The sequence below is a fragment of the Mustelus asterias genome, chromosome 11 (assembly GCF_964213995.1).
Source record: "Mustelus asterias chromosome 11, sMusAst1.hap1.1, whole genome shotgun sequence".
Classification (NCBI taxonomy): Eukaryota; Metazoa; Chordata; class Chondrichthyes; order Carcharhiniformes; family Triakidae; genus Mustelus; species Mustelus asterias.
The window spans coordinates 5,537,187-5,550,172 of record NC_135811.1 but is presented as its reverse complement, the minus strand read 5'-3'; the positions used below and the strand labels follow the sequence as shown (position 1 = coordinate 5,550,172).

Here is a 12,986-nt window from a genome sequence, read left to right as displayed (position 1 = left end):
AGTATTGGGACCGTAATTGTTTGCAATTTACATTGATGATTTGGAGTTGGGGACCAAGTGTGTCAAAGTTCGGAGATGACACTAAGATGAGTGGTAGAGCAAAGTGTGCAGAGGACACAAAGTCTGCAGAGGCATATAGGTAGTCTAATTGATTGGGCAAAGATCTGGCAGATGGAGTACAATGTTTGTAAATGTGAGGTCATCCATTTTGGTAGGAATAACAGCAAAATTGACTATTATTTAAATAGTAAAAAAGTGCAACATGCTACTGTGCAGAGGGACCTGGGTGTCCTTGTGCATGAATTGCAAAAAAGTTGGTTTGCAGGTGCAGCAGGTAATTAAGAAGGCAAATGAAATTTTGTCCTTCATTGCTAGAAGAATGGATTTTAAAAACAGGGATAAAAACAAGGTGCTGGTGAGGTCACACCTGGAGTACTGTGTACAGTTCTGCTCTCCTTACTTGAGAAAGGATGTACTGGCACTGGAGGAGGTGCAAGGAGATTCACTAAGTTGATTCTGGGGTTGTGGTGAACCATTGTTGGTTCCCACTGGATAGTACTGAGCCAGGGGCTGGCCAGTACTACAAGGATGTACATATGTTACTGTTAGATTGTGCTATTGTTGCTGTTGGGTTAGGGTGGGGTTGTTACACCTGTGTTTGTTACTATTGTGGCACATCCCAGTTGGGCTCCGCCTCCTGGGAGAGGTATAAGAGTCCCTGCTCTGGCCGGGACCCCTTCAGTCTGGGATAGTGTACATAAGTTCTGATAGCTTCATTAATAGTAAATAAAAGCCTTCATTTACTGAAGCCTCGAGCCTCGTGTCTAAATTGATGTGCATCAGGGGTTGAGAGGGTTGGCTTATGTGGAGAGACTGATGAGATTGGGACTATACTGATTGGAATTTAGAAGAATGGGGGGGGGGGGTATCTTATAGAAACATATAAAGTTATAAAGGGAATAGATAAGTTAGAAGCAGGGAGGTTGTTTCCACTTGCAGGTGAAACTAGAACTAGAGGGCATAGCCTCAAAATAAGGGGGAACAGATTTAGGACTGAGTTGAGGAGGAACTTCTTCACCCAAAGGGTTGTGAATCTGTGGAATTTCCTGCCCAGTGAGGCAGTTGAGGCTACCTTGTTGAATGTGTTTAAGGCAAAGATGGATAGATTTTTGAACAGTAAAGGAATTAAGATTATGGTGAGCGGGCGGATAAGTGGAGCTGAGTCCACGAAAAGATCAGCCATGATCATATTGAATGGCAGAGCGCGCTCGAGGGGCCAGATGGCCTACTCCTGCTCCTAGTTCTTATCCTCTTGTGCTGTACCTGTCCTGGGAGTGTTAGATGGGGACAGTGTAGAGGGAGATTTACTTTGTATCTAACCCTATGCTGTACCTGAACTGGGAATGTTTGATGGGGGACAGTGTAGAGGGAGCTTTACTCTGTATCTAACCCCGTGCTGTACCTGTCCTGGGAATGTTTGATGGGGACAGTGTAAAGAGAGCTTTGCTCTGTATCTAACCCCGTGCTGTACCTGTCCTGGGAGTGTTTGATGGGGACAGTGTAGAGGGAGCTTTACTCTGTATCTAACCCTGTACTGTACCTGTCCTGGGAGCGTTTGGGGACAGTGTAGAGGGAGCTTTACTCTGTATCTAACCCTGTACTGTACCTGTCCTGGGAGTGTTTGGGGACAGTGTGGAGGGATATTTACTCTGTATCTAACCTGGTGCTGTTCCTGTCCTGGGAGTGTTTGATGGCCGCAAACTGCCGGCTCCAAGTGAAACCTGTTAGACTTTAACCTGGTGTTGTTAAACTTCTTACTGTGTTTACCCCAGTCCAACGCCGGCATCTCCACATCAGTGTTTGATGGGGACAGTGTAGAAGGAACTTTACTCTGAGGATCCTTGATCCTTGTACGAGAGAGAAATGTAGTGACTATTATAAGTTTATTTTGTATTGCCTCTCCCCTCCTGCATGTGCTGGCTGCGTGGGGGCTGAGGAATCATCACTATCCCAAATTTATCACAGTAAATCCAAACTATAAGAGCTGGTTTAATGGTAACAGCAGGTGTCACAACTAAAGGCACGGCAGCACAGTGGTTAGCACTGCTGCTTCACAGCTCCAGGGACCTGGGTTTGATTCCCGGCTTCGGTCACTGTCTGTGTGGAGTTTGCACATTCTCCTCGTGTCTGCGTGGGTTTCCTCCGGGTTCTCCAGTTTCCTCCCACAGTCCAAAGATGTGCAGTTTAGGTTGATTGGCCTAGGTTGATGCATAGGTTAGAGGGATTAGTGGGTAAATATGTAGGGATGTAGGGATGGGGCCTGGGTGGGATTGTGGTCGGTGCAGACTCGATGGGCCAAATGGCCTCTTTCTGCATTGTAGATTTCTATGATAAAGCCTCTCTTATCCTTACCACATTTAGATTCCAGCAGGTGTGACTGACATATGTGGGGATTATGGAACAGTGACCAGTAACGATGCTGGAGAGGTTGTAGACGTCAGTGTATACTCACTGTCCTTCAGATCAACCATGAGCCACACCATGGCAGACAGAGATAGAAAATTTCCTAAATTAAGATGCCTGTTCAGTGGGTATGTGTGTCAGAAGATCTCAGGTTCAAGCCCCATGCCAGAATAACTGTACAAAATCCATGATAAATTTCCTTGTGTAGTTCTAAGGGAGTGCTGCACTGTCAGGGGTGCCCTGTTTTTGCATGAGATGTTAAGCTGTGGCCCCTTATGCACCCATGGGCATACATAAAGGAACCTACAGCAGAATTTGACAAAGTGGGGTTGTGGGGGGAGGCAATTTGTCCTGGTGTTGCCTAATATTGTTCCCTCAACCAACACCTGTAAAAAAAGTTCTATTTGTGGGATCTTTGTGTTCACAAATCGCCTGCCACATTTGCCTCCGTAGAAATGTGACTGAATTTTCCAAGTACTTTATGGATTGTAAAGCATTCTGGGATGTTCTGAGGTCACAAAATAGGCCATATAAATGCATGCACCTCCGCTTTCTTCATTATGATTGTGTGAACTGATGGTGGAGGAGCTGGAGCCCTTTATCTGTAACATGATGTGGAGATGCCGGCATTGGACTGAGGTGGGCACAGTAAGAACATCAGGTTAAAGTCCAACAGGTTTGTTTGGAATCATGAGCTTTCGGAGCACTGCCCCTTATCAGGTGAGTGGAGAGTTGGGTTCACAAACAGGGCATATATACACAACGACACAATTGCAAGATAACAGTTTGGAATGTGAGTCTTTTCAGGTAATCAAGTCTTTACAGGTACAGACAATGCGAGTGGAGAGAGGGTTAATCACAGGTTAAAGAGGTGTGAATTATCTCAAGCCAGGACAGTTAGTAGGATTTTGCAAACCCAGGCCAAATGGTGGGGATTACATGTAATGTGACATGAACTCAAGATCCTGGTTGAGGATGGCCTCTGTAACATGAAACAACCCCCTCATCCACCAACCTCCATAAATAGAGGGGAACTCAGAATAATGTCATTTGCAGTCACAGTCTTAATAGTTAGCTCAACAAAAACTGAGGTGACAAATGCCACACTGCAGATTGATTTAATATTTTCAGTCTCTTACCTGGGATGAAATACTGTTCTTTTGCTGTGTGGGAAAAAAGATGGAAAACTGTTAAGACTACAAGACATAGGAACAGAAGTAAGCCACTCTGCCCATCGAGTCTGCTCCGCCATTCAATGAGATTATGACTGATCTGACATAACAACCCTCAACTCCACTTTCCCTCTTATCCCCATAACTCTGGATTCCCTTACTGATTAAGGGAATAAAATCTCCCTGTCTCAGCCTTGAACATACTTAAGGACCCAACCTCTACAGCCCTCTCCGGTAAAGAATCCCACAGAATAACTCCCCTCTGAGAGAAGAAATGCCTCTTCATCTCTGTCTTAAATGGGTGGACTGGGGTAATGTGGCCCCTTTGAAATAAACATTCCATTTACCTCCCCTATTAACTGCTGAATTTGCATGCTAGCTGCTTGTGATTTATGCACGAGGACTCCTAAATCCCTCTGTGCTGCAGCTTCCTGAAATCTTTCTCCAGTTACAATGTATATGTGAGCCCTCATTACCCCCCACTGTACATGGACAAAGCTACAAGCTGAAGCTACACATCACAGAGGTTTCTGAAGTTGCAGCTGGGCCTCTGCTTATTTTTGTGACTTTCCTAAGAAGGTGGCACAGGAAGGAGGGTGCGCTGGGCCGAGCAAAAGTAATTAGGTGAGTGCTTACGGACCTAATGATCTTTTAAAGTTGAGTATGCAATGTAACAAATACTATTGTTTAATCATAGAATCCCTACAGTGCAGAAAGAGGCCATTCGGCCCATTGAGTCTGCACCAACAACAATCCCACTCAGGCCCTATCCCCATAACCCCACGTATTTATCCTGCTAATCCCTCCAAAACTAAGGAGCAATTTAGTATGGCCAATCAACCTAATCTGCACACATTTGGAGCGTGGGAGGAAACCGGAGCACCTGGAGGAAACCCCTGCAACACGGGGGGAATGTGCAAACTCCACACAGACAGTGACTCAAGGCCAGAATCGAACCTGGGTCCCTGGCGCTCTGACGCAGCAGTGCTAACTATTGTGCCACCGTATCGCCCCTAAAATGGTTAACGTGATTCTTTAAATTGCTTTATGTACTGTTTCCAGAGGTAACAACCAGCAGGGGGCAGTTGAGAAGGGCTAATTATCTTTTTGAGAAGGAGACTGTTCCAGATTATCACTCCCCTTTACGTTGATCATTTCTTCCTCGAATAGCCTGACTCAAATTTTAAGCTTTTGCTTTCCTCATTGTTTTGGACTCTGTGGCTGGAACAGAACCCCAGAACTCCCCAACGTAGAGATCAAGATTCCATTAGTGAGCTCACTCCAAATTGTCGATGCAGAAATCAGCACTTTTACCATGCCTGCATTATAATATTGTCAAATGGCTGTTACATTTGATTGGGGTTTCCAAGTGACCACTCTGAGTTTGCCTCCAAGCCCCTGCAATACAACCATGAAAGCAGGGACACCATAATTACATTTGTGTTAATGGGTAGGATCTTCCGGTCATTCCCGCTGGCGGGAGTTGCCAATTCCACCAATTGCGACCCCCCCCCACCCCGGTCGCACGTTCCCCGGTGGCAGAGGGTGTGAACCCCCTTGACAGCAGCGGAAATTGCTGCCGGCCAATGGCATCCGCCACTGCAAAACATGTCATGGAGGATGGACATAGAAAATCACACCTGATTTTTAAAAAATTATTCATCTGTGGGACATGGACATTACTGGCTGGCCAGCATTTATTGCCCATCCCTAGTTGCCCTTTTTCAGAAGTTAGCTGAGAGTCAGCCACATTGCTGTGGCTCTGGAGTCACATGTAGGCCAGACCAGGTAAGGACAGCAGATTTCCTTCCCTAAAGGACATCAGTGAACCAGATGGATTTCTCTGACAATCAGCAATGATTTCATGCTCATCAGTAGATTTTTAATTCCAGATATTTTTTATTGAATTCAAATTTCACCATCTGCCGTGACGGGATTCAAACCCAGGTCCACAGAATATTTGCTGAGTTTCTGGATTAATTGTCTAGCAATAATACCACTCCGCCATCACCTCCCCTGATGTTTACATGGAATAGTTGCATGGTGTAAATCTCAGTGCACCATGTCGGAAAGAAAATCCATTCTTTCTAATGAAATGCCAGATTGTGGGAATTAGTGGCATTTATTACCCATCCGAGTTTCCCTGAGAAACTGCCACTGCTGCTGGTGTTGATAGTGGTGGTGGTGGTGGTGGACCCTCTTAAAGAAGCACCCACTGGCCATGGTTTGATACAACTCGCTAAATCACTTCAGAGAATTGAGAGAAAACCAGGTTGGTTTTGGGGACTGGAGTCACATGCAGAAGCAGACTGGGTACAGACAGTATATTTCCTTCCCTTCAAGGGGTATCAGTGAGTCGATTGGGATTTTCTGACAATCCAACAGGTTTCTGGTCACTTTTACCAATATTCCACTGTTTTCCATCCATCAAAATGCTTGTGGTGAAATTAACTTATCAAAACTGGAATTCTTTAAATCTCCACACATGCCACTCCATCCCTCCCAAGTCCATCACTCTCATGTCATACTCATCCCATTCCCCATGCCATCCCTTCTTGTTAAGCTGTCTGCATCATCAATTCTAAACCTCTCTCATGTCCCATCACTCCCCTGCCTTTTCCCCCTCGCCCCGTCCTTGGAGGTCCTACCCACCCCCACCGTGGCTGGGTCAAAACCCTCGAACTCCCTCCCTAACAGCACTGTGGGTGTGCCTACACCACAGAGACTGCAGTGGTTCGGGAAAGCAGCTCACCACCACCTTCTCAAGGGCAACTAGGGATGGGCACTAAATGTTGGTCTAGCCAGTGACACCCACATCCGATGAATGAATGAAAGAAATCCCAGCAGTAGCTAATACGATACCTGAGCACCGGAACTTCTTGCTTTTGATCTGCCCGATCCTCTTGTTTGCCAAGCGCCGCGGACTGGCACAGCGAGCCCCGCTGGTCTCGATCGGGTTGGAACGAAGGTAGTCAGCAAGCCACTTGAGGTGGCAGTCACAGATGAACGGGTTTTGAGCTAAGTGCCTTGGGTGAGGGTTAGAGAAGCAAGACAAAGATGATAATACATAGAATTTATAGCACAGAGACAGGCCATTTGGCCTGGCTGGTCTATGCTGGAGTTTCTGCTACACACGAGTCTCCTCCCACCTACTTTGTCTCACTGTATCAGCATATCCTTCTATTCCTTATTCCCTCTTGTACTGATCCAGTTTCCTCTTAAATTTTGCTATCCCATTCATTGCAACAACTCTGTGTGGAAGTGAGTTCCACATTCTCTGGTAAAGATGTTTCTCCTGAATTCCCCATTGGATTTATTAGTGACCATCTTATACAGATACCCCTTGTTTTTCTAACAAGAGGAAGCTTCGGACAGAATCTTACCAGCTTTGAGGTGGCAGCTTTGGAAAAAGTAAATTTGAAAAGGTGTGTGTTGGATTGGCTCCGTGTGCTTTTGCCAGAGGTGGGTTGCACACATACACACGCCCATCCCCAGCACAGGGCAGGTAATTTACATGCAATTTAGAACTGTTGAACAGAGTATCCGGTTGTTTTGTGAATGGCACTAGGGTCCCCCGCTGTGTTAACCCTCCCTGGCAGGTGAGGAGAGATGGCTACTCAGCCAGAGGTTGCATCATCATTAATGTTTAGGCCGTGGAGGAGCTCAGCAGAAATCAATGGAGACAGCCAATTAAGAGGCTGCCTCTACATTCGACAACTGGGTGGGTTCCGGGGTGGGATCACAGGTGATCTGCCCATATGAACCCCTCACCAGAAGACTACAGACAGCAAGAAGAAAACCCCACAATCCATGAAAAGTGAAACTGGTTTTCTATACATACAGCGTCTGGATGGCTCGGAGTGAGGTGAAGGTCCCTTTGGCGAGTGTCTGGATCTTATTGTCATAGAGCGAGAGGAGGCTGAGATTTTGTAAGTCCTGAAAGGCATCCGCCCGAATGCAGTTGATTTTATTAGCGTTCAGGAGCCTGACGGGAAACAGAAGTAACATTATCAAATGTAACACACAGGAGCCAATCAGCCCCTTAGACCAGTTCTGATTCTTTGAAAGAGCGATCCAATTTGTCCCACTTGTCTTTCCTATAACATTGCAAACATTTTCCCTTTGAGAGTGTATCCAATTCCAATTTGAAAGTTGCTACTGAACCAGATTCCAAAGTCAGTGCATTCCAGATCATCACAACTCGCTGCATAAAAAGACTGTTTCCTCGTATCACCTCTAGGTCTTTTGCTAATTGCCTTAGATTTGAGCCCTCAGGTTTTCGACCTTTCTGCCAATGGAAACAGTTCCTCTTCATTTACACCATCAAGATCCTCCATAATTTTGAACACCTCTAATTAATCTCATCTTAACCTTCTCTGCTCTGAGGAGAACAATCCCAGCTTCTCCAAGCTCTCCACAAAACTGAAGTCCCTCATCCCTCATCTTGCAAATCTCTTCTGTACCCTCTCCAAGGCTGTGACATCCTTCCTGAAATGCAGTGGCCAGAATGGGACAATATTTCGACTGAGGCCTGATCAGTGCTTTAATGAGGTTTAGCAGAACTTGCCTGCTTTTGTGCTCAATCCCTTTAATTATAGAATTGTGTGTTTGGTAATGGTCTTTACAACTTGTCCTGCCACCTCCAATGAATTGTATCATACACTCAGGTCTCTCTGTTCCTGCACCCCCTTTAAAATGGTACCACATTCCAATTTCTCCCCAGCTCAAAGACAGTGGAAGGTGAATCCCAATATCTAAAGTCAGAGACCAGGATTTTTCACTGCTGTTCCCATCTGGCGGGTTTGGCGATGGGAACAAAGAATATTGCGAGAAGCCCAAGTCTCATTTTACATCAGCGTAAATACATGACGTGATTGTTTCTACTGTCCCCCACTCCCCCAATCAGTGAGGGGCATATTGTCAATGTCGTGAATATCATTATAATTGATGAACATATCAATATCAAGCCCTACGCCAGAATCTCCCCCCGCCCCCCAACCTCCTGCCAATCAAAAAATCAATCCTTGCGCTGTAACAGCAGAATGACTGGTCTCCAAAGATGTGGGCCAGGTGAGCAGACCTCTCAGGCGAATACACCTCCCGGGAACAAGAGAGTCATGCCTGGGTATTGCCCTGGCACTGTCCAGGCACCTATTGGCACTGCTAGGGGTGGGGTGCTGGGGGATTCCGGGGGTTAATTGGTGTTCACTGTGCACTGGAGCAGCCTTGAAAAATGGCACCCCAATCCCGCACTTGCCACTAACGATACGTTGTGGGACCTGATGCTTGAAGTTTTCTTTTTCAAAGTGCCGCACTATATAGCAGGGAAAGCCATCAATGGTGTTTTTCAATGCCCCTTTTCTTGCCCATCGGTCTTTTCCGATTTTTGGGCAAATCTTGCCCAGAGTGTGGGCAAAAGGGGAAACAGCTCAGGTTTGTGAAGCTTGGAGATTCCATTCTGATCTTCAGTTCCCATTGAGAAGAAGGAGCTCACGCCTGTGGAATTCCTCTTCATTTGTCTGTCCATTGACAAAGTTCTGCCCATTGACCCCCCCCGCACCTCCCCACCACAACACCACCCCGCCGCCTCCCCCCCCCCCACCCCCCCCCCCCTCCACCGCACCCTACTCCACCCCAAGGACACCGTTACTTTTGGCAGTGCAAGAAATCTATGTATGTGATTGGAAACCCAATGTATATCTGATTCAATGGTGGTAGTTGGAAGGATGGGTTTAAAGTGTCTAAAGTGACCATCATTAGAACCTGGATGACATTGGCAAAGACACCCAGTAAAGGCACTGCCCACCACTCTCGGGGGTACAGTGGCCCTCCTGGGTGGGAGGCCTCTAGTCTTCAACCCAAGAGTTCTCCTCCCCACCTTCCTGAAATGGTGTCAGTTTTTGGCGTGCCTGTTTGAAACAGTGAAACACTCACAGGAGCTGTAGAGCGTAGAGTCCATCAAACACTCCTTTCGGAAGCTCGTTGATTTTATTTCCATACAGAACCCTGGAATTAGAGCAGACAAAGGAATTTTAAGAATAACAATAATTGGAGGGTGTAGGGATTTCCTGAGGGCACAACCTTTCCCTCTTGCTGCCAGCGCATATCATGGCTGCAATGTGATGGACCTGACTCTTAGCCCTTTGGAAGAAGGCCTCCCAGTAGGTATTGCGCAGTGATTACCAGCTGTGCCTATGTCAGTGTGACTTGAATGACTGGTCAAGTGACATGAGCCTTTTCCATTTAAAATTTGATGCCTCTCATCTGATAAATACTCACAGAGAATTTAGTGATCGGAGTCCCTGGAATGCATCAGGTGCAATCTCAGCAATCTGATTGTTGCTAAGGTCTCTGAAAGAGAAGAGAGAGGCTTTAGAATTCTGCTTCTGTTAATTAGATTCACTCTCCAAGATATGGGTGTTGTTGACTAGATCAAAATTCATCCCTCATTGCTCCTTGAGAAGGTGCTGGTGAGCTATCTTCTTGAACCTGCTGCAGTCCATGCGGTGTAGGTACACCCACAGTGCTGTTAGGGAGGGAGTTCCATGATTTTGACCCAGCAACAGTGAAGGAACGGCGATATATTTCCAAGTCAGGATGGTAAGTGACTTGGAGGAGAACCTGCAGGTGGTGGTGTTCCTAAGTATCTGGTGCACTTGTCCTCCTAGATGGTATAGGATGCCCATTTGGCATCCTATACTGTTGAAGGAGCCTTGGTGAGTTGCCGCAGTGCACCTTGTATATTGTACACATTGTTGTCACTGTGTGTCAGTGGTGTAGACAGTGAATATTTAAGGTGGTGGATGAGATGTTACACGAGAGGGGCTGCTTTGTCCTAGATGGCGACGAGCTTATTGAGTGATGTTGGAGCTGCACTCATCCAGGCAAGTGGATCTATGATTAATTAGACAGAACTAAGATAGTCACCATGTAACTCCTTTGTTAAATACAGTCATTTGTGGTTCTGGAGTACACTGATTGGGAAGGTACGTTGATCTGTGATGAGTCAATATGTGATTCCAATGTCACATGGACTGCAGCGGTTCAAGAAGGCAGCTCACCACCACCTTCTCAATAGCAATTGGGGATGGAAAATAAATGTTGGCCTAGCCAGCGACACCCACATCCCATGATTGAATAAAAACAGGAACATTAATGCGGCTGACAGAAGTTAGCCTATTTGGCAAACCACTTCCACACATTTTGTAACTTTTTCAAACTGTTAACGAATACTCTGTTTTCCTAGGTTCTGGTATAAGGTTGAACAAGCTGGGACATTTATTTCTCAAAAAGAGACTTGATCAACTTCTTTAAAATTATGAAGTGTTTGATGGGGTAGATATGGAAAAGATGTTTCCACCGAGACGGAGACCAGAACTAGAGGCCAAGAAAGTCAATATTAGACTAGTGAGCCTGCGCACGACCAGTGGGAGAGACCGCAGCCAGAGTGAGATTCAGCCAGAGTGAGGGTATTGAAAATTTGGAGCTGAGAGGGAACTCGGTGCTGAGGGGAAAGAGGTGCTCCCCTTCAGGAGGCGTGGAGAGGTGGACCTGCGAGGGAGACTCGAGAGCAAGGGAGAAGTAGAAACAAGTCAAACGGTGACGTCACAGCCAGCAGGTAAGTGATTGGCTAGTGACTGATAAATGGTTTTTCTTTTCTTTTTTTTCTCTTAGCATCATAGTTGTTGTTGTTAAGTTAACCTAAGGCTTAAGTCATGGCAGGAGATCCCAGACCCATGTCATGCTCCCCCTGTGCGATGTGGGAATTCAGGGACCTTTCCGGTGTCCTTGGCTCTTTCATATGTAGGAAGGGTGTCCAACGTCAACTCTTGTTAGACTGCTTGACGGCTCTGGAGCTGCGGATGGATTCACTTTGGAGCATCCACGATGCTGAGGAAGTTGTGAATAGCATGTTCAGTGAGTTGGTCACACCGCAGATAAAAGTTACTGAGAGAGATAGGGAATGGGTGACCACCAGACAGAGGAAAAGGAGGAAGGCAGATCAGGGGTTCCCTGCGGTCATTTCCCTCTAAAACAGCTAAACCATTTTGGATACTGTTGGGGGAGATGGTTCATCAGCGGAAGGCGGCAGCAGCCAGATTCATGACACCATGGCTGGCTCTGCTGCACAGGAGGGCAAGAAAAAGAGTGGCAGAGCTGTAGTGATAGGGGATTGAACTGTAAGGGAATAGACAAGTGTTTCTGTGGGTCCAAATAAGACAGTAAGAGTTTTAACAACACCAGGTTAAAGTCCAACAGGTTTATTTGGTAGTAAATACCATTAGCTTTCGGAGCGCTGCTTCTTCGTCAGATGGAGTGGAAATCTGCTCTCAAACAGGGCACAGAGACACATAATCAAGTTACAGAATACTGATTAGAATGCGAATCCCTACAGCCAACCAGATCTTAAAGATACAGATGATGTGAGTGGGAGGAGCATTAAGCACAGGTTAAAGAGATGTGTATTGTCTCCAGACAGGACAGCCAGCAAGTCTAGGAGGCAAGCTGTGGGGGTTACTGATAATGTGACATAAATCCAACATCCCGGTTTAGGCCGTCCTCATGTGTGCGGAACTTGGCTATCAGTTTCTGCTCAGCGACTCTGCGCTGTTGTGTGTCGTGAAGGCCGCCTTGGAGAACGCTTACCCGAAGATCAGAGGCTGATTGCCCGTGACCGCTGAAGTGCTCCCCCACAGGAAGAGAACAGTCTTGCCTGGCGATTGTCGAGCGGTGTTCATTCATCCGTTGTCGTAGCATCTGCATGGTTTCCCCAATGTACCATGCCTCGGGACATCCTTTCCTGCAGCGTATCAGGTAGACAACGTTGGCCGAGTTGCAAGAGTAGGTACCGTGTACCTGGTAGATGGTGTTCTCACGTGAGATGATGGCATCCATGTCGATGATCCGGCACGTCTTGCAGAGGTTGCGGTGACAGGGTTGTGTGGTGTGGTGGTCACTGTTCTCCTGAAGGCTGGGTAGTTTGCTGCGGACAATGATCTGTTTGAGGTTGCGCGGTTGTTTGAAGGCAAGAAGTGGGGGTGTGGGGATGGCCTTGGCGAGATGTTCGTCTTCATCAATGACATGTTGAAGGCTCCGGAGGAGATGCCATAACTTCTCCGCTCCGGGGAAGTACTGGACGACGAAGGGTACTCTGTCCACCGTGTCCTGTGTTTGTCTTCTGAGGAGGTCGGTGCGGTGCTGGTTGGGTGTAGGGATTCGCATTCTAATCAGTACTCTGTAACTTGATTTTGTGTCTCTGTGCCCTGTTTGAGAGCAGATTTCCACTCCATCTGACGAAGGAGCAGCGCTCCGAAAGCTAATGGTATTTGCTACCAAATAAACCTGTTGGAC

At 46.7% G+C, this 12,986-nt stretch overlaps 1 protein-coding gene across 1 annotated transcript in view; it reads right to left on the bottom strand.

Annotated features, from left to right (window-relative positions):
• Nucleotides 1-12,986, bottom strand: part of slit1a (slit homolog 1a (Drosophila)) — a 329,132-nt gene that overhangs the window by 96,996 nt on the left and 219,150 nt on the right. The window contains exons 11-15 of the mRNA XM_078223079.1: nt 9,915-9,986; nt 9,570-9,641; nt 7,477-7,620; nt 6,498-6,661; nt 3,603-3,626 (exon numbers count right to left, since the gene is read on the bottom strand). Of these exons, the coding sequence (XP_078079205.1) occupies nt 3,603-3,626; nt 6,498-6,661; nt 7,477-7,620; nt 9,570-9,641; nt 9,915-9,986 (476 nt within the window). The remainder of the gene's footprint in view (nt 1-3,602; nt 3,627-6,497; nt 6,662-7,476; nt 7,621-9,569; nt 9,642-9,914; nt 9,987-12,986) is intronic.